Raw genomic sequence first — 22,676 nt, 5'->3', positions numbered from 1 at the left:
TAACCAGAAGGTACCAAGTTTTTAGAGAGTGCCTATTTTGGAAAGGGTGGGCAGCCTCCAATTTACTCATGTCAGACTTCAGGATTAAATATGTTCTGATAAAAGAACGACTCATTTAGTTTTACCTTAATGCTGTCAAAGTTTACTGGCAGTTCTGCAACTCAGTAGTGAGTGTTAACTTCTACACTTCTATAATGGATATCACAGAGCAGGATTTAATGGGCTAGACCTAAAATCCTGCTTTCTCCTGGAGCCTTACTAGCTCCAGTGGAATCTGCTGGATATGGATGCTTTGCAGTTCTTCCACATTAAAGACAAAAGCAGTGTCATTGATCTCTGAAGTCATGTGTGTCCTTTTACAAAAAATACAACCTTTATGCATATAAATAACCATCTATTAAACAAACAATACATACAAAAGAAAAGAAAGATAGTGGAATAGTGCTCAAGAGGCTGCCTGTTATGGCACATAACTTTCAAACTATCTACTAATCCTGTAATATATTATCTATATGTTCCATTTTCTTGAGGTTATCTTCATAATCAGGATGCTATCAGAACTATCATGGGCATTGGAACTATTTTTAATTTTAATTTAAAGAGCAATTAAAGAAAGACAATGGATACACAAGATAATAAAGTAAGTGATTAGCAGCATGCAAATGACATAGGCTTAATGATAATACCCTGTTCTATTCTCCAAAGGGCCTGTTGAGAGAAGCCCTTCCTACATGTGGTTGTTCAGCTAATGTGCCTCAGCCTACAATTACGACATTGCTGACACCATTAACCACTGAAACAACATCACTTCATGAGATCCTTGTTGTCTCATTAAAATGCAAAGGGTCAGGTAATTTACCAGCGTTGTGTGTCTACTTCTGTTGAGGGTAATTAGCAAGCATTAGCCAGCACAGACTCCTACTGAGATCTGGTGAAACCCTCTGAATATTAAAAAACATTTTTTCATATATTTGATGGGAATTTGAAAGACTAACAATTATAACCTCAACACACCTTTGTATTCAATAGCCCTAGAAATATAGAAGTATAGATATGTTCTGACTATCACAAGACTTTATGGTTGGTTATTTTAGAAACCATCCTTTCACTTTTCGAAAATTTACTCTTGCATACTTGGATCTGGATATGTATCTCCTTCTGCTATTAAGACTGTTTAAAAAACAGAGGCAGAGCAGCAAAACACCTTGCAGCTTCTTGAAGACTTAAAATACATATTTTTTTTTTTCAAAAACACATTTTTCTATTAAACGCAGAGATTGGAATAGTACAGCCAAATGTCCATGTTATCTTTCCTCCTAGTAATTAAAATTCCATAATTCCAAAATTCCATTCCATTTAAAGCAACCTTGATGACATTCACTATTGGTTTACATCTCATCAGGGAGCAGAACGGTCTCTTATTCTTTAAATGGAAGTTTTGGAGCATAAAACACATTCCAATAAAAGTGAACAGAAAATTATGAATTCATTAAACTACTTTGGTATCTTGTGCTATATATAATATTTATATTCCAACTACTGTAAAATATGCTTTAATATCTTTAGGCAACTATAAGGACTTAAATATTTATAAAATGGCTAAAGATAAAGTATAGCTCTCTTATTCCTACATACAGATGATGTAAGGCATGCAATCAAAGACAATAACACTTTCAACCCATTTGTCATCTTAAAGGAGCCTTTCAACTTCAGATCCCTTGTGTGCAATCTACATAAGAGTTGTTGCCTACATAGGCAACTCTAGAGGAGTTTGCTCCTTAAAAACTACCAAGAGTGCTATACTTCACATAAAACAGGGTTTTCTGAAAATGGAGACAAAACTATAAATTTGCAGGCAAAACAGCTCCAAGTGGGGCTTCAAAATACTGCTGTATTTATCTCTGGGACATCTGGGAACAGGAAGCATTTTGATTTAATATTTCATAACATAGAGGCAATTGCTTCCTTGCCTGGTGTATAATTAATGCTCATAAAAAGAGCAGGTTTTTTTATTCCTCAGCATCAGAAATGCACAAAACAGTACACCTTCATAATAGGGGGTTTGCTTTCAAGATGTTGAACAGCAAATAAAAATAAAATAGAGTCACCATGGATTTATATCAGTCTTGGGATGGTTAAATATATTTATAGTATAAGTGTGAAATCACGTGCTTGATGTACTGTGCTATCTACCTCTTTTGCCCAGTTTAATCTTTCTTTGGCTGAAGCAGAAGGTATCTTGAAAGCAGAGGAGGAACAAGCAATTGTGAAAGTTTGATGGTATTTGAGCTAGGACCTTGCAGCATTTCTCAAATACATGGAAATTGCATCAAAGAATTGTGTCTCTCCAACCTTTCACCAACACATTTTTAGTTCATAAGCACTAGAATAAAAAAGTTATTTATTTATTTGTTTTAAAGCAGTTTTTCTCTCCACCTAGCAGAACTCTGAAAGAGACAGGAAACCCTTCTCTATGTGTTCAGGTTCTAGCAGCTAATGCTAGCATCCAGCTACAAGGAAAATACAAGAAATGCAAATGGTGCTGTGTAGGAACTTTTCTCTCAAGGGTTTCTTGTGAGGGCTGGAAGGCTGGCTGCATCCTGTGACAGAAGGAAATGACTCCTAACATTGATGGCTTCTGTAGCCCCTGAAACAATGTTAAGTGAACAGCCTCTCTCCCATCTAGCCTCTTTAGTTTATTTAAGTCACAGTGTTGCACATAATCTAACTTCACACAGGTGGATAGTTTCATTGAAGTCAGAGAGATTTATTAACCTGTATAACATTAGTCACATAACTTACGTTTTTGAACAACAAAGCATCAGACTGTAAACTTGCCAGGGCAAAGGCCATATTTTATTCTTGTATATATCAGGACTATGACAACAAGCTCTTAATCCCATCCAGAGCCCTGTGTGCTATCATCAAATAAATAACAGGTATCAGTTGATTCATCTGGTTCAGGAGGATAAGAATCATGTGTATGATGCCAAAAGATAATACTGAGTTATTTATCACAGTGACCTAATCTTAAAAAAAATATTTTTATTTTATTTATTTATTTTGGTGCGCAAATTATGATGTGTGACCTGTGGTGGGAAGTTAGGAAACCCTTATCTCATTTTTCGCTTATTTATTTCATTACCTATGATAAAGTTTTGAAAGCTAATAATGAAACAGAACTACAACAAACATTCCAAAAAATCAGTTGGTTAAACAATAACAACCAACTAAATACATTTTTTTTTAATAATCAGGTTATGAATTTTGTTTGTCTACACAAAAGAATATTTACACAAACTGATGCTAGCAAAAATACACCGAGAACTCAGGAACACAAAATGTAAGACTATCTTTACCAGGTGTAATCCCTGCACTAACCTACCAATCCTGACAAAATGATCATCCTGATGTATTTGAAAGTAAGGACTTTAATTTTTGCTTTTTCATATGATATAACAAATGAAACATAGGAAGCAGTGCTGGGGTTGCCACAGATTATTGAATTCTGTAACAGTCTAAAAGATAACTGAATTTATGATCCTCAAACCTTGTATTTTGAACTCTTCACTTTAAAGCTCTTTCTTATGACTGTAAAGACAGAGAAAAAAATTCAATATTCACTAAAAAAAAATACCCTTTCGGGATTATTCATATCAGAAATTTACTTTTTGCCTTTTGAACTTTAAACATTTCTAACGACACTACAATACAGTTATCTCTGAAAATGACACAGCACCTTTGCTAACTAAAGGTTTTCAGACAGTATTTATCCTTTCTCTTCATTTAAGACTTTCCCTTATTTCCAATCCTGATAACACTATTGTTCTCTCTCTTTTGCTAACATCTTAGATAAAACAATCAGGAACAATTTATTCGTAGAGGTGAAAAATAAATTATTACCTGCAAAGACAACAAAATATAGATCTGAAATTGGTTTTAATGGGAGTTTTCTTTCAGCAGATTGGGGGACAAAGTCCACCAAAATTGCAGTAATGTAAGACTCAACCAACAGGTTGAGAAATGAATCTAAGGACACTCAGTGGCTAATGAGTACCAACATCTTCTCTTGTCATCTTCCTAAATCAAAATTTAGGATTGTACCAGCAAAAAATTATGATGAAAGCACCAGTGATTTTTAAAGGAACTAGATCAAATGAAACTAAACTTGTACAAGGATATTTAGCTTATATAATTGGATACACATGAAAGTCCACGTATAAAATCCTGTGTATGCTTACTTGATTTTATAGGATTTTCCCCCAAAGAATCCTACCATGATGTATGTGAGATGTATTACCCTGCAGTTCATCCTCTCTTTATTTTTTATTCTTTCTTATTTTTCATTGGAGGATCTTTTACGAGAACTGTAAATGGAAGCCTTAGGAAGATCTCTCATGTTGAAAGAGTTCCTAAGGAAAATTCTCATATGTTGAAGCCCTTCAGAAAGGACCTGCAATTGCTACTATGCTGAAATACAACTACCTTTCTGTACTGTGATTTGTCTTGTAATGTCCATTGAAAAAATGTTATTATACAGCCTCCCCTTTCTGTCCTTTAAACCTGCTTGAAGCCATGACTGCTTTTTTTCTTTTAACTTTTATTTTTCTACTCTTTAGTAAGTGCTTTTTTAATGAAATGTACTGCTCTTACTATAAGGGACTCAAAATAAGATCTAAATCACTGTCCAATAAATGAAAATTATTGACGTGTGTGTCTGGAGTTACTACCCAAAGGCTACTCTGGTACAGTATTTATAAATCTATGAACAGTTAGGTATAATTGTCTTTCTGTTTTTGGGGGAAGAAAGCTAAATAGCAGTTTTAGTTACAACTGAAGAAAAATATTTTGTGTTGGGTCCTGTTCATCCGGTGGCTAAACCAACAAGTAAAATTCCCACAATGTAAGACTGAAAGAAAATAAAGTAAATATGAAAAAAATATATGGAAATAGTTATTAGGTACTACTTGAGGAGGAAAGGATGGAAAGGTCAACAGAAGGAGGGAAAAGAGAATTACTGGGGATCTCCCAACATACTGCCCAAGGCAGAGCCCATCCTAGACTCCTTCCTGGGTGTTTTGGAGAAATGTTATTGCGAGGGTACACAAATGCTTACCATGGATCTAATATTCTTTGGGCTTCTCTCCAAACTACCTCTTGATAAAATAATCTCACTTTCTGGTTGAGGGCACAGATTGAGAGTTGGAAAGAACAAGGGACAGTTAAAACAAATCTCCACTACCTGAGTGTGGCTTTTTCTTTTTTTTTTTTTCCACCACCACAACTGTACCTTTGTATGAACAGTTCTAGAGGAAGTGAAAGATATAAACATGACTTCTTTTATCACAAATAAGACATCTGACTGAGATTATGAGTCATTTTGTGAATAGGCAACTCTACAGCATTTCATATTTCAGAAGCTGAGGTATCTTAAGGGAAATGATAAGTTTTGCTGCAGCTTCAATGGGACATGCTTTTTGGCCTTGTGTCCTTAGAATCTACATCTCCCAAAGGCAACAAACTGCCCTGATGATTTGAAAAAGTTCATTTTCAGGACATCAGAGTCTGTACCCTTTACATTTAGTGGGTCTAAGGAGTTGCCAAGCCAGCGTTGAAACCTTCAAAGGCCCTGAGACTGCTTTCAGCAGGAGAGCCTTCAACAACACAAGTTCACTTTGAAGAAGTTTCTTGTTAATTTTGAACACAATTACATACTACATTTTATGAAAAGAAAATTAGCAAGTACCTCCAGAACAGTTAGTATGCTTTTCCTTCTAATGCATGTTGCTTCATAGTTCTGTGTAGCTGTCAGTTAGACAGCTGATGGGGTAGTCCAGTGTCTGCTGTAGCTCTGATCCAGTATATATTTTATTTTCTGTGCCTTGGAAGTGTATTTCCAAGTACACTAGTACTGCCTGTGTCTGCACACACAGGACTGAAAGCAAGAGCTGAAGCGTGAACAAGAGACATACCTGAGGTCGATGGACTGTTTGCTATCTCACTCATTCAGACAACTGATTGTATTAGTTCCCTCTTTTGCTTTCTCTCTCTTTTTTTTTTTTTCCTCTTCTTCTCCTCTTAATTGTACCTAATCAGAAATCTGTCAAAATCCTCTCATCTTCTCTGGACAGAAGATCACTCAAAGAGCTAAAAACCAACAGCAACAACAAACAAAACTACTCCTCATTTTACTTATTGTGTAGTGGGAGCAAAGAGGCATTTCCACCTGGCAGCTGAGCATCCTGAGCCCCTGTGAGCCAAGGTGGCAGGTCACCCTCAGGGAAGGGCTGCAGAGATGCTCCTGGTTCAGTAGTGGGGAGCTGTAGCCACTGACCACAAACCCCACCGAGCTCATGGATGTGGGCACCCACGGGTGCCTGCCTATGTCTGCCAGAGCCCCCTGGTCCCCCTAAAAATAAACATAATTTATGTATCAGGTTTGCATATGAGATTCAAGTGACTACAGATTTATACTAACTTTTTTACTTGGGATAGCAAGGGTAAGACTACACATTAATTCCCTCACCAAAGATCTTGCAATGTAGGCCATGTGTTTCTCAGGCTGTTCACATATTTCGTTTTGTTTCTTTTCAACACCCTGTCAAAGGTCAGCTGACATTCTTTCACATACCCAGATTTTCTAATGTCAGTTTTCCCTATGATCAGTAATAGGCATCACATAAAAGAGCAGCACAAAACATGGTGGTGGTGAGGAAAGTCAGAATTCAAAGTCATGTATCCAGAACTAAAAAGCTTAGACCGACAATACTTAAAGTTTGTATAAGCTGATGTGAACTGGATTGTTTACCCAGAATAAGTACATTGCATAATACACAAATGTTTAAGCAAAAGTACAGTGCCCATTCATGCTGTAAATAAAAGTATTTATTTGCTAGTAATAAGCTGTGAGGTGGTTCTAGTATGCCACTTCTTGACCAGCAAAAGTTGAATCATGTTGTTTATATAATTTTCAGAACAGTTGTGACCACTATATGTTAAAAGTTCATTTTGTCATCTAAAATGTTGCATTGGATATAATTTCTGGTAAAGTTTGTGCTATCTATTGATCTAATTGCTTCCAAAAAACTAACCATTGCATTCAAGGTCTTTCTAGAAAATTTACAGCACTGAAAGCAATGCAACCAATTCAGTAGTTATGGACACCATAGTCAAAGAATTTACTGGGAAGATACATATGAACCAACTAATTTTAGAAATAACACCTCCTAGTCGGTGCTCCTGGTCATCTGCCTTATATTATGTCTTGTTTCCACAGAAAATCTGCAGAAATAGTCACCTTTTTTACACACAGAATAATATTTGTCTGAAGAAATGGCCAGGAATTCCTGTGAACTAGCCTATTGTCCCCCTGCTTCTCTGCATCAACACCATTGAACAGGTCTGAAGGGATTTAGACCATAATCTTAGTCTACATTTCCTGAGCAATAGGGGCTGTACCGTAGAAGCAACCTGAGTATTACAGTCACAGATTCATACAACAGTTTAGGTTTGAAATGACATCAGGTGATGTCTAGTCCAACTTCCTGCTCAAAGCAGGGTCTGGTATTAAATTCCTTTTTTTTTTTTTTTTTTTTCTTTCTTATTCTGAGCATTTTCCATATTTGAGACATTTCCATATTCTATTGAAGAAGATATATTTCTGAGCTTCTGATACTTGACTCATAATTCTAAATTCCTGAATAGAGTGTGAAGACAAAGAGCTTAGACTTAGTTCTCCCTCTCCTTGAGGTAAAACTATCTCTAGGTCAGGCTCATGGGGAAACTGCAGACCAAAACACTACCCTTTCTACACCTACATTTAAAGCAGGGCTGGATCCAGAGGGAGTATTTACTGTACACTTTCTAGGTAGGACTTGAGCTGCATAAGCTGCAAGACCCTTCAGGGATGGAAAGATGATTAATTTTACACTGATAGTGTTTGCCAGGATGCTTATGACTGCTTTTCAGCTGCTTTGCACAGCCACAGTTGGTGTAAAATAGCCTTCAGCTACCAAGGAATCAGTCCCCTACTCTCAGCAAAGACTGAAAGATTTTGATCAACATCCTTAAATGGGATGAGTACATGTCAAAGCATGGGAAGACATCAGCTTTGAGTTAATTCTAAGTGGCTTTTTGAGCAAGAAGGCACAAGAAGTATAAAGAGATTAAGAGATTTTATTTAAAATTTTTGCTCTTTTTTTTTTTTTTTTTTTTTTTTTTTTTTTAACTTTGTGCCTTGTACTACTCAACTCTTTCTCTCTCTGGCTGCAATGTGCTTTACATAAAAGAGAAATGTTTTTATACCGAGGCTTAAGGTATTCCAAAGTTACTATGACTTAGCTTTGACTCTATAACATCAACTGCCCTGATAAGAAAACCACTGAGCAGGGCATGGTGAGCAAGCAATGATTTCATCATTTTTTTAGGACAATTTTAAAAAAAAGAGAAAGAGAGGGAAAAAAAAAAAAAAAAAGATTCATGTTCATTCATTTTTCCTCTGCAAGATGTGCTTTGTGATGTAGCAGAGACACTACGTGACTGTCCCTTTAAAAGCCATCATACCAATCAGCAGGTTTAACTGTCAGGCAAGCTGATGTAGGGCTCTTTGAATTACTGAGTGAGGGATATTCTTCTTGCCAGGTCCTGTCCCCTGTAGGCACTGCAGAGAAGTATTATAGGGCAGTCCTTACCTTGGGAATTAGCCTGCAAGACCCCAATGCTGTCATCAAACTGCATAGATTTGATGTTGAGTGACGCCAAGATGCATTCCTTGTCCTGCAGCGAAGCATCATCAATATTATTCTGATTGGCTGACAGGATAACGCACATGTCGCAGAGGTTGATGTTGACAGCCCTTAAATCAGCCCGACTTAATGGCGTACCCTTCGGCACAGAGAAAAAAAAAGGGGGGGTGGGTGCAGGAAAGGAAAAAAAGAAAAACAAATTAAAGACTGAGAAGGAGCTTTGGGAAATTATTTAACAAGTATCTTTTTTATGCTCTGACATTAAGCTGGTCTAACTATGTGCCAGGGAATAGGAGATGTGTGCTAATCTAAAGGGTAGTTGGTGCTGATGGCAGCATTTTGGGTTCGGTCTCAATACTCAGTCAAGCTATTACTAACAAACAAGAAATAGGAATAATGCCAGCATTCTGCATCTCATCGGTGACTTGAAATTGTCTTGATTTAAGTTGCTATCATGTGGCAATCTCTGGCACTCTGAATATAACACGGGGTATGTTTTAAAAGTCTATTTATCTGCTACCAAATTGCAATGGTCTTGGGCAAAAGAATAACAATTTAAACTGGAAAGCATTGTGTGTCCTAGACATCTGAAATGCAATCAAGATAAAGGTGGTTTTTGTACCTGGAGCAATCCACAAAAAAATTAATCCTTTTCATTGCATGTTTTTGGTACTTCTAGAAGGAAAACACATTGATCTTCAAAATTGTGTGATTAAATGCTTTGAAACAGAAACAAGACTAACTAAATGGTCACAACTAATGCACCAGTCTCTGTTACCACAGTCCTCTATCAGAGATTGCAATATTGAAAATGAAACATTGCAGTAGATCATGGGTTTCATAGTTAACACAACTAAGACATGACACAACCCATTATGTTTGGTTTAACAACACTTGCCTTTCACATGCAACAGACCATATCTCCAGTTACAACATATTGTGTCTATGTCACAGAGGCTGCAAGTTCCAGGAGTAAAAAAAAAAAAAAAGTATAGAAACTAGATTCTGCTCTGCTGCCTTGCATGGTTTGGCATCCAGAGACCCTAATGATGAGAAGGAGACTACGCTGTCCCCTTTTCATACGTCACAAAACAGAGTCAAGACCCTATTCTTCCATCTCCTGATCACTCATGGTGAACCACTCCACCAAGAATATTCAATGCAAAAGTGATTTTAAAATATGCCAAGTGAAGGCAGGGTTCAATTCTTCTGCAGTGATGGCCAGCGAGTTTTAGCTTGACTATTTCAAGTTACTTTCAAAAATTTTAGGCCAGAAACCCCTGGAAAACAGCATATATTGAAAGGATATGCTTTCATTATAAAATACTCAGAACTTAAGATATGATTATTCTTGCCACCTTAATTCTGCTCTTTGTGTCTGTACTGTGCACCAAGTGAAGGAGGATTCCTGTGGGGAAAAATAATATGTAATCATGTAATTAATTGAAGACTTACTCCTACTGATTTTATGCAAAGGGACAGAATTAAGGCTGCCTGAGGATATTTAAAATTGGCATTTGCCTACTTTTTATGAGTTTACTCAGTAGCTTAAACACATCTTTTAGTACAAACTTTGTATGAAAATTTTAGGTAATTTTTTTTTAAACACTAACAATTGTTTTTATGTCTAGCTGTAACCACATCCCTATCAGATGTAAGCAGCAACCTTACTTTGTGAACCAAAACACTGTGAATAAAGAAATGAGTTTGAGTGGCCTCCATTTAACACATGATCTCTACCAGCATGACCTCAGTAATTTTATTAGACTTTTATCAGAATAATGCTGATAGCTTTACTTTATATCACCATTTTGAAGCAGATAGGCTGAGGGGAAAAAAAAAAAAAAAAGGCCTTGAAGTCTGTGCAGTCTTCAGCTCCCTTGATACATAAGATACAAGAATTCCTTTACTTATTCTGTATTTTTAAAGGTATACTAACCAACAATTTAGGCTGTTTAACCTGAAATTAGACTGAAACTATTCTAGAGCTGGACGCAAACTGATTGGGGAAAGTAAAGGTAGTATACATTTCCTTAATGCCTCATCAGAATTCAGAATCAAAACTTTACAAACATACATTACAGTAATGTAATGTGCTGGATACAGCTGGATTCCATTTTGCTCACAGATCAAATATTATTATTTTGGTACTGATTCCTTAGTCTTTATCCTTCACAGTGACTGGAATTAAAAGCGATTGGCAGGAGGAAGAGAATATTAACTAACTGACCAAATCTGATACTGACATCATTTCTGTGACAGCAGAGAATCTTGTGACACCATGTGTTGGATCAGTTTCCAGAAAAAAAGCTACAGGCTAACACTAAAACTGCATTTAGAGTAACAAGGACATACAGACTTAATCATAAAGTAAGGGCAGTCTTCCCATCCTATTGTTATTTTCCTGATTATTCACTGCAAATTACATCCATTATTTATTTATTTTTAATTGTTGAAATGTAATTATTAAGAACAGGTAAACTCCAAATTTTTCATTCTGATAAAAACATCCACCCTCACTTTACTCTGTTAAATCTAGAGCATTGCTTTCGTGCTTTTACCATGAGATCATTTCCCTCCTGCCTGTACCTTTGTGGGTCATTTATAGCTATGATCATGCTAGTGATCTGATATGCATCTTCACTTGTTTGTACTGGAGTTCATGTTTCTACATTTTGTGCACACAAGTGAATAACACTTATACATAGAGTGGAGAAATAGAACCTCTGAATGGTGGTTTTAGTGGCTGTCCCTACTAAAATCAATAGGAGCTTTTCACTGATTTCAAAAGGGTCAAGGTTTTGCCATACTTCCTCAACTTTAGAAATTCCTCTTTTAGAATGGGTATGGCAGGAACTGAAATACCATATCAATGTTCCTATAAAGTTGGCCAACCTACAGTAAGTTTTTATAAATTTAGACACTTCTTATGTAGATAAAATGATTTTTTTTTCCAAAGGTTTTGCGGGTATAAATGCAACAATAATGTCATAAATAACCACTATCATTCTGTGAGGGAAGTCACATCAAAACTGGCTACATGCAGTGCACTACAGTGAATGTTCAATATATAACACAGCTAATACATTTGATAGCAGCTGAAATTCATCCGATGAGGATGACGAGGCACTGAACACTGCAGCAAATATCTTCTAATAAGGTCTCACAGGGCTCTCTTTTCATAGACACAGTAAGGGAAAAGCTAAGTCCTCAGGCCTATAAGTAGACAAAGGTAAAAAAAAAAAAAAAAAAAAAAAAAAAAAAAAAAAAAAAAGCCTAAGATCAAAGTCAGTATGAATCTGTCCAGTTGGTGTCCTAAATCACAAAGTATCAATAATATGGCTTTGGACTTACAGGCAAGATTGAAACCTTTGGGAAGTTATGCAGGGTCTCCCACTCCCTTCTCAGGTATTCAAGTGAACCCACAAACACAATGTGCTTGAGTTCATGGTAGTGAAAGTTGCTGGCTCGTAATGGCATCACTAAATTTCTTAATCCAATCAAAGCAGATTGAACATCCCCAAATATGCAAACGACTACATGCCCACTTAAAACTGTCATCGCTGCTTCACTTCGAGTCTAAAAAACAAAACACAACAAAACAAAAAGACAAGGGAGAAATGAAACAAAGGGAAGCTTAAATCAGATATTGAGTTTTAAACCAGGACAAATACAACTGTCAATATTGTTCATGCACAAAGAAGCAGTTTGATAATAGCTGTTCATTTTTACACTTATTTATCCTTCATTAAATGTGCTCAGCAGAAGAAAATTCCATTCTTGTTCACAAATCCCTCAGCACTCAGAAAGACATTGTACTGGACCAAATTCTGATCCTGTATATGTTGCTGCACATGTGGATTAAGACTCTGGTTACAACAGAAGCACTATGGATTTAGCTATGAACAGATTTTGACTTACTGTGCATTCAGCCATTAGAAGGGTTATAGGAAAGAGATGCAAAACCATGCTTTAGCTTACAAATCACTAGTGTTTTTTCAGAACCAATCTGAAAAGCAATGTGTGAGTGCTCAGTGGTCTTAATAAGGCTTTTGCGGCATCACAGGTATCTTGTGAGTTGAGGACCATATTCTCTCAGAGTCAATGTTCTCATTTTAGAACAAGCTGCTACCACCCTGAGAAGCAATCAAAAAACCCTCTGCACTGCTCCATTTTACCATAGACGCCCACCGTACTTCAAGCTTCTCTCAGAAAGAAAAATCTAGTGTGTAAGATCATGACTAATACTAACTTCTCAGGCCAATCAGACTTCCTGAGTATTTGGATAGACAGAAAGAAATAAATTTCATGAAGTATATTTAATTGATGGTCAGAATTATCTTCTTGTCTCAGTGACAAGAATTACATTTTTGCATTAATCTCATCAGTGGTAATATCAGCTGAGCAGGCAATTCAAACACCACGATGATTAAATAAAGTTGTTAGGAAACCATGACCTTCATTTCTGGAGCCAATCTTATCATTACTGCACTCCATCAAGTAACTGAAAATCCACTGATATCATATTGTCAAGAAGTTTTGCCAATGAATAAGGCAATGGTGAGCTGCATTAATTTTCCTCTCACTTATCCATACTATATGTCCTGTTTCTGAATTGTGGAAGCATAACAATGTGTAATACGGACTAGAATATGTAGCAGAGATGTTCATTATATAATAAGGGGAACTCTGATTAGAAGTTCTCTAATCTGTTAAAAAGAATACAAGCTTCCAGTTTCTCTTGGGTAATTAACCTGACGTTTGTACAACTCTCCCATAAGACTGGTCTTGGCCCTTCATACAGAAGAATACAAGAGTAAATGATGAAGTTAAGCATGCAAGTTGTCCCATGCCTCTACAGATAGTTCTACATGGAATACTGAGACTTTAGCAGGCAGACCAAATCTTTAAAAAAATATATAAGAAAAGGCACTGCACAGTTGTTAATCTGTAAGTAGTCATGTCTATTTGACTGTATCAAAAAGGGGAGTCCTTACTACCTGATACTGCTCAAATGTTGCAGAGTCAAAAGAGATGTTGGGCAGGAAAATTAATTTTATTCCTTACCAAGACATTGTCAAGTATCAGTTAGTGGACAACCTGGGAAATCTTTAAATTATGTACTAAACTGTATTTGTGTGATCTCTAAGGACAGTGTTAAATTTTCATGGATCTGAACATAGACATACATTGTGAACTGTGAGCTTAACATGGTGTAGGAAAGCGTTTTGTTGGCAATGTCTTTATTGGTGATACTGCACAAAACAAAAAGAACCTGGCCAGACTCACAGATTCACAGGCTAGTAGGAGTAAAAACTGACATGCCATCATCAAGAGATAAGAAGTGAGGCACTCCACAGTGACATTTTCAGAGAAACACTCTGAAGAGTGGGACAGTATATAAAGGTCATACTAAGTCATCTTCTAAAATATGTTCTGAACATGAAGGCAAATTTTTATCACTGTCTATTACAAAATATTGTGCAGCAGGGTTGCTCCTCCTTGCCTGCTGAATACATACATATAAATGCATACTAATTAAAGCTGTTTAGCCAGGCTCTGTCCCACAGTTCAGTCTCTAGAATTTGGAATTGACTTGCTTGACTATCTAAAAACCAATACTGCAATTCCGAGCAATGTCATATTTAAAACAGAAACACCCAAGGAGAAGTGGAAACAAGCTTTTTACCCCTGATCATTACAATAAACTAGCGCTGTCACCATCAGTGGCTACACCATGCCACAGTGCAGGAAAATCTAAGATAGCAGGCTCAGGAAGAGCTTTATAATGTGCAACAAAGTGAAGATCCACAAGGGAGTTCATTTCAGATATCATCAGTTTTGCGAATGAAATCTGGAGTTAGTTACTTGTTACTCTTAGGTATGAGTACATGAACACAAGTGGCACAAACCTTCACTGAGCAAAATAGACTGTGATAGGCCTTCTAATTATTTTTAATGACTTGAGTCAGTTTGATGCTTCCCCAGTTAAACAAATGAAACAAACAGACTAGGCTCACTGCAACATGCTAGAAAAGCAGACTAGTAGTACTACTTACTCTGGCCTATTTGGGCATCTTGTCATGTTGGAAATTGAGAGAGAAGTTTTGAGAGCAAAATTCATATAAAAAAATAAGAGATAATGCAAAGCAGCACTTGCCTGTATTAGAATCATTACTACCTTGTGTAAAGACATAAATGGGGTACGTAAACATTTAAATATTTCCAGCATGGATTCTCTAAAGATTTAAACTCAATATGCAAATTTTAGTTTACGAAAAAAGAAAACAACAACAACAACAACAACAAAAAAAAAAGCAGTATATTTTGGAATGATTTTTATTATTGATTCTGGCATACATATTTATATAATAATAAAAATAATTCCTTAACCAAAATGCTCACTTCAATTTTAGCACATTGTGTTTCTGATTTCAATATGCTAGTTTAAAGGATAGTAGAGATTAATTTATCAATATGTTAGACATCAGTGCTATTGGTTCAAATCATCTCTTTTCAAACACAACTTATCATCAGTACCTACCAAAATGACCTTTTCAATGTCCTTGGCTGGACACCAATGAAACATCCCAGTAGAGTCATATTTTTTCACATTGGCATCCATATTGTCAATCTGTTCATTGCCAGGAATTAACAAGGGGTCATGCCTGGGGAAAAACAAGTTGAGGACAACGTAAGTGGAAAATATTATGAATTATGGATGGAAAAATATCCCAAGAGCTGTGTACAGAGGGAAAAAAAGTAAAAAATGAAATGTATTTACACTTTAACATGCTTCTGTGCAGGCACTTTAAAACAAAGGCTAAAAAGAAAAAAAATATTAAGTTTTAAATTTTGGGTGCAATTTGAAAGATTTTACATGCTCTTTCCACACCAATAACCATTTAGTTTTAAACAGGGTTTTCTGACACCATCATGTATATAAAAGTTTTTTTGTTTTGTTTTTTTTTTTGCCAGTCCCACCCCTCCAAAATAAATATCAGAGTTGCTATTAGCATCTGCAATGAAGTAGAAAGGATAGGAATAGAGCCCCATGCTGACTGACTGGCATAAGTATGGAAAGCCAATTACTTGCTTTTACCACATATAACTTCTGACGTGATGCTCTTCGCAGTAAAAGCTTTAACAGGCTGCACTTTAAATATTTTAGCAATTTGCCCAATCATATTTTGCTTTTCCAAACTGAAGCCCTTTAAAGATTCAGTGGTATGTCATTTTAGAGCGGACTGACTAACAAATGCCCACATCTGGAATACATGATTTTAATACCAAAGAACAATGTCCATTTTCTCTGACAACTGTATCCGTGATAACCTCCTAAGTGTGTGGTGTTGTTATTTTTTTCCTTTTGTGTGTGTATGTGTTTTCTAGCAAGATTTGAAAACACAAGGCTTCTCAAAGGAGAAGCAAATAAAAAGACATTTTCATAAACTTCCTTACAGCAGTACAGCTACACCTAAGCACAGATTTATACAATACGCAGTCCTTTATTTATACGCTGAAAAACAGAACAACAACAACAAAAAAACAAACAAACAAACAAACAAAAAAACACATTAGGCTAAGAACTTCAACACTCTCACACTCTCAGTAAGGACCCCTAAGTGATTACATTACACAGCACAAAACATTAGATGAAGGATCTTCTTCACAGAGAACCAGTAAACTGATCCTTGAAATATTACAAGTAAACAAGGAACTGATCTTTCTCTGGGAAAACTACAGTCTTTACTTTAGGTTTCTGTCATGACTGCTAGAAATATACTGACACAGAATTGTAACCTTTCAAAGAAGACTATATTTCTACTATAAGAATGTGCCAAATATTCAGAGACAGGCAGACAAATTTTAAAGCAGTTTCCATTTTGAAGACTTTTAAGGAAATGCCCATATTGGCTGAACTCTCAAAACTGGAGTTTCCTGCTTTTCAAGCACTTGAGCCAGCAGAATGTGGTAAGACTCTTTCTTTTCAACTGTCCACTAAAGGAAACTTTGAATGTTGTGCATGGCATAGGTTAATTTACACTGAATGCAGGACGATAAGTTACCATGTTTAACACAGTTACACTTGCATGACTAAGAAAGGTATAATCTCTAATTCCTTCAGGGTGATTACTTTTTGTAATTTCATAGTCGCTGATCATATAGCCATTGAAGTCAGTGGAACATTCTCATTCATTTCATTCAAACAGAGTCAACTCCAAAGACGGTAGCTTAGAAGAACTTGAGAAACTATTAATATAATGATCCAGTTAAGCCAGAGTCTCTTCATGCTTTAAGAAATAACAGTGCAGTGGGCAGCTAAGTCATAAATTGGACATTTGGAAAGAAAAAACACTGTTTTCAAAGTTTTTTTACATTCACTCAACAGAGATAGAGTTCAATGCATTTCACTCTCTAGGGGACTGCATGCAGTCTCTGACCCTGCTCCACATTTAGTAATGAAAGTTTTTGCAAAATTGTGCTCCCTGTTCTGTGGGAGACAGAGATGATTCGTTGTCACCTGTACCAAAGTTTTTTTGTTTGTTTTTAATTTCTATAAAAATATCCAGAGTCTGCATACTTTTTTACTCCATTGGTGAGTGAGCTGCAACCATGGCAATTTAGCTTGAAATCTGACTCTAATGCTGTTCGTAGTGTGTTCTTTTCTTGTCATACTTGCACGTGGTACAGTAAGGTCTGCAGCCATGGATGCAATACTATTTGAAGGTAGTACTGGACTTCAGACATTTAATGGGACTTTATCCTGGTTATTGTTTTCTGACGGAATGTGTTAGCTACATGTTTCCTAATAAGAAACGTTGTCAAAAGGTGAGGAATCTTCAGGAGAGATGTTTTTATTTGTCCTTTATTTTAATTTTTCTCCTCAAATTTTTATGAGACAATTCTCCACGAACCTTTCCTAGCACAGCGCTGAAAAAAAAAAAGGCAAAGTTCACTGATCAAATCTCCTCTTCTCATTCTTTTTCTCTGAGAAACCAGATGCACATGGGAGGGAATTTTCCCCTTTATCAGAAAAACTACCTTAAACCAATTTGTAAAAAATGCACCATTCTAATTTTCTAATCAGTGTATCTTGAATGCTCTTAGACTTGAAACTAAATAGATCAGTTGAAGCTTTCACACAAATTAATATTTAGCAATACTGTAATCCCTTTCACAGAAAGGTTACAAATTGAAATATAAGAACAGATATCTGACTTGAAATGATGGCCAACTGCCTTGAGGTCTGAGACAATTTTTAGTACGTGAGTGCTTAAAGCCTAGTTGTAGTCCCGTCTTGGATAAGGGCTTTGCATCCTATAAGGGAAAATTTAAAGTAGCTTGTGCCAAAGATAAATCAGAATTTTACCTCAATACTTTATTTTCCAGTTACATTAGGTTTAAACACAGGAGTGTTGTACATGGCATGAGGAGTGTGAATAATCAAATATAAGTTTCCTTTTGAAGTTTTAGATAATATATACATATATATAGAGAGAAGTATGTGCACTTATTTGTAGGATGATAAACTATTTAGATCCTCTACTTTCACTGTTTGGAGTACAGCAAGTGGTGGTCTTAAAAGCAGCAAATTGGAAGGGGCACACAACAAGGAAGTATACTAATAGAGCCTGTTGTACTATTTTTGTTGTAAGATAACAGATTATTGTCTGAGAATGAAAATGCGATAAAGACTAGCCATGCTTTGTGTTTCAGAATCTGTGTTTTTTACAATTGTGTCCATTATATTGAACGTATGAATCTTCTGAGATAAGCTAATATCTTCATCTCTTTAGTCAATGATTTTCCATCCTCCATAAAGCAATCTCTGAAGATGTCTGCAGAGGCTGAAAATTGTTTACGACTTATTGTTTCTAGGGTCAAACTTTGTCCTCAGATAATAGTGGATACTTAGGGAAAAAAAATAAAAATATATCTTTGGACTTGTTTTGCTGTTGTTGTTTCTTAGCCCATGTTGTTTTTCTGAAGTACTATATTAACAATGCAGTATTACTACTTTAGATCTATACACATTCATAAATCTGGTGATTCAAACTTGTTTTGTAAATAGTAAAAATTAATTAAGACAGACAAAGAGAGGCCAAGGCTGTCAAATCTGCCTAAGGGGTTTGGACACCCTCTTCCCATTAACATTCATACTACACATAGCATTATATTTGTTCTTATAGCCAAATCAGGGACTGAATGTTTCTAGAGCATCTCTGTCTGCCTCACCCTTGAAAATGGCCCTGTCAAGCTATGCTTGAGTCACATTGGCAAGTTACTCTGGAAATATTTGTATTAGTGTTGTAGTTATGATGTCCTCCAGGGCTATAATACTATCTGCTTGAAAAATGCTTGAAAAATTCACATTATGGAAAAACAAAAAACAAAACAAAACAAAACAAAATCCTTTTTTTTTTTTTTTTTTTTTTAGATGAGATGTTGGCTTTTATGGCTTGCAGTGACCAAAGCATTTAGTCATTCCAGGCCGGAAAAGACAGGCATGAATAGCATGCATGGAAAAAACAGAGTGAAAGCTACATTTCCCTCATTCATAACTCGAGTTAAAAATTTGCTTCTCTGGCTCTTGTGGCAGATACTGCATACACATGACTTAAAATGAAGAGCAAAATGCCTTCTTTTCAAGGTTTTCAAAAGCATATTATGCCACTTATGATCAATTAAACTTGAGAATGACATTGAATGCCATGTTACAGCAACAACCCCAAAAAGGCTGCCTGGAAGACAACAGCTAGACCATAAATCCCATTTGCAGCACCCCTACTGTGAAGAAGCCAACATTACATTTTAAAGAGCACTGCTTTCCTTGCAGACATTTATAACCACTCCAAACTTACTTGCAGATTTTGAGTCTGGAACTTTTGTCTGCAATTTTGCCCTTCTCACATAGATACACTGTGTCTGATTCTTCCACACAATGAGATGATAAGCAGTCTCCTAGTATAGACTCAGAGTCTTGAAAGTCACCATGTGTATGAGCCAGGAACTTTGAGTTTTCCTACCTTACTTTGTCCGTGGATGTGTGTTTGCGAGCATAAGCACACACATAATTTTAGGAAGAAGGACAGGGTTTGCTGAAGATAAGGACTGAAGACACACTAGAGAATGTCTCATGCCTTTGAAATTTCTCCTACAACTATCCTAACAAATTGTGGCAATTAACATGCTGTTAGTGTTAGATGTATGCAGCCAGTGCAGGTGCTAATAACTGAAAAAGCATTTAGAGCTTTTACACCCTGACTGAATATTTCATGATGTGCTGCATGTTTCACTATTTACTCCGTGGGCCTCTGTCACTTCAATCTTCGCTGACTGCTTTGACTTGTGCTATAAAGCTCAACCAAGATAGACTGACGGCTTGTCACAGGCAAACTCCACCGACTCCTGCAGCTCACTGGGACTAGCTGTGAAGGTTGTCACGACATTCTGATGGAATTCAGCAAATGTTTTGTGACTAATACACCCAACATTTGTCGGCTACCATTAGCCATTCCCCATGACCCTCTGCAGTCTGTGTATGTGGCTGTGTATATTACGTTGTAATGAGAATTTGTTGCCTATGTATTTTACACTAATGATGCTCCTACTGATCTTTACTTTCACAGGTTAATCAGCAATGAATTTTGTAAAGATTTAGTGCACAGATGCAATGAGCTTTACAGAAGAACATCTAGTGCAACTACAGAAAGAAAACCTGGTGTTTTACTGTTAAATGCTTTTATTTCCATATTCAGAATCTACAGATATTGGCTACAATCCCACAATGTCTTACATTTTCCATAGACATACGAAGAAGAATGTATCTAATACAGTGGCTGGTACACAGTGCCCTGTGCTAGCTTACAGGCTGAACTACTGTGCTAAGAATACTAATGATTCTTCCTCCCCTGTTCTCCTCTCTACTCAAATATTGTTACAGTTTTTTTGTTTTGTTTTGTTTGTTTGTTTGTTACCTCAGAATTCTTAGTGATGAGTTCATGTTGATTTATTAAGACTACTGAGGATGCTGATATAGAGCTGTTTACTGTCAGAATCTTGCTCATTAAAGTATCTTGCTACCTCAGGACATTCTTAGAATATGCTTCTGAGGTATGAATCCTTTTACACAGGAAAGTAACAAAATAGTTAACTTTTAGAGTTTTATATAAGCAACTTAACAAGGGAGAGACAGACACACAGCCGATGCATCCTTTGTTCTTAAAATTTTCCATTTATATGTACTCAAGCTGCAGAGCTAGCAATCATTGCAAGGTAGGAGAAAGTACCTGAAAAAATAATTTTTCATTTGAAAAATATAAACCCACAGTTCAATGGCATCATAAAATATAGGAGTGATGTTTTCCACTTAAATGAACTGTAGCCTTTATACCTTACGATAAAAGCTACCTCTGTTGCAAATCAATGTTATAAAAATTAGCTACTTTCTTTAAACCTGGTTTATGGCTGAAGAACGTCTTCTTTCCTTTACCTTGATCTGAGTGGGTCTTTTCTTACTCTGAACTTTATAAAAGAGCTTGTTGATTATTTATTTATTTATTTATTTATTTATGGAAATTTCTCCTTTTCTTTCCTGACTCTGTTCTCTCATCTCAAAAACATTTGCACAAGATTTCACATTACTCTGAAAAACAATCTGATACTGTTCTTACTTCCATAGTTTACAACACAACTACCAATGGTAGCAATCATCAGCAGGCTAACATATACTACTCCCTACCATTCAAACCTTTTAATTGTATAAACTTGGTAAAATCCGGTCTAAGATAACATGATGATTACTGAACCTGATGCTTTTATTTGCAGCAGTGAACTCGTCAAACAGAACCGGGAAGTGAACTGTGCTATTAGGAACCTTCTGTGTCACAGCTTACTTTTAGTTTCATATTATCAGTGCATAAAGTTAGCCTTATAAATCCTTAACAAAAGCTGTCAATTTAGAGTATGTTATGAAAATCCAAGGCTGAAGGACATAAATATAAACCATTATTACAATTAAACTGTGAGCTTTCAGCTCTTCAAAACTTGCCTTCGTATCTGGTTTACGGGAGTCTCCAAAAATGATCAGATTAAACTCATTTAACCATTTTTTTTTAAAGAAATATTCATCCTTTTGACCTCTCCTCTTTTATTTTATTTTATTTTATTTTATTTTATTTTATTTTATTTTATTTTATTTTATTTTATTTTATTTTATTTTATTATTCCTGCATGAAAGCTCACAGTTTCAGCTTGTGGAAGGGCAGTGCTACAGTGGCAGGGGATATGCAAATTCACCCTGAGAGGCACCAGAAGAAATGTGTTTGCACATGCAAGGACATGGAGCTGGATGGGCAGATGAGGAGATACATGTGCACAGCCATTGCTCATATACTTAGAATATTATAGCCAGCTTCAGGAAAACACATGAGGTTTCCCACTCAACTTCAGATAAATCTCATTAAGGTTTCCAAAAATGTATGCCAAAAAGCTCACTTTTTCCACGTCACTTAGCTGAACAGTCTCTTGACAGTCTCTGAACTAGTTTTATGGTTTAGCTGGGAATTATTTTGGGGCCTTGATCAAGAAAAATCCTCAGGCTTACGAAATTCTCCTTGGCAACACACTGAAAATCCAGCATCCTCTGATGTTGCTGATTCGTATATGATCAGGGACACTAATGATAATGACCCTTTGCTGAGTATGCTACTTGTCTAGAGGCCTATGTCAACTACACCATTCCTTTCAGAGTGGACAGGGACAAACTATTTGTTTGCTCTTCAGGCCCCTTGGGCCCTGTCATATGCTATTTGTTCTTGCATTAAGAAGTAGTTTGACTCAGCTGGGCTGACATTTCCTTTAACTCAGTGTATTCCACTCATGCAATAGCAGCTACCAAAGCAGTAAGTGAAGACTTGAGCCCCAACA

At 36.2% G+C, this 22,676-nt stretch overlaps 1 protein-coding gene across 37 annotated transcripts in view; it reads right to left on the bottom strand.

The window, feature by feature from the left end:
- Positions 1-22,676, bottom strand: part of KCNMA1 (potassium calcium-activated channel subfamily M alpha 1) — a 467,608-nt gene that overhangs the window by 39,193 nt on the left and 405,739 nt on the right. For all 37 annotated transcript variants that reach the window (XM_068688905.1, XM_068688906.1, XM_068688907.1 and 34 more), the window contains 3 exons: positions 15,289-15,412; positions 12,099-12,323; positions 8,691-8,883 (listed from right to left, as the gene is read on the bottom strand). In XM_068688905.1, the coding sequence (XP_068545006.1) occupies positions 8,691-8,883; positions 12,099-12,323; positions 15,289-15,412 (542 nt within the window). The remainder of the gene's footprint in view (positions 1-8,690; positions 8,884-12,098; positions 12,324-15,288; positions 15,413-22,676) is intronic.

The sequence above is a fragment of the Anas acuta genome, chromosome 7 (assembly GCF_963932015.1).
Source record: "Anas acuta chromosome 7, bAnaAcu1.1, whole genome shotgun sequence".
Classification (NCBI taxonomy): domain Eukaryota; kingdom Metazoa; phylum Chordata; class Aves; order Anseriformes; family Anatidae; genus Anas; species Anas acuta.
Note: the sequence above shows the minus strand (reverse complement) of the source record. Positions and strands in the feature narration are given on the sequence as shown.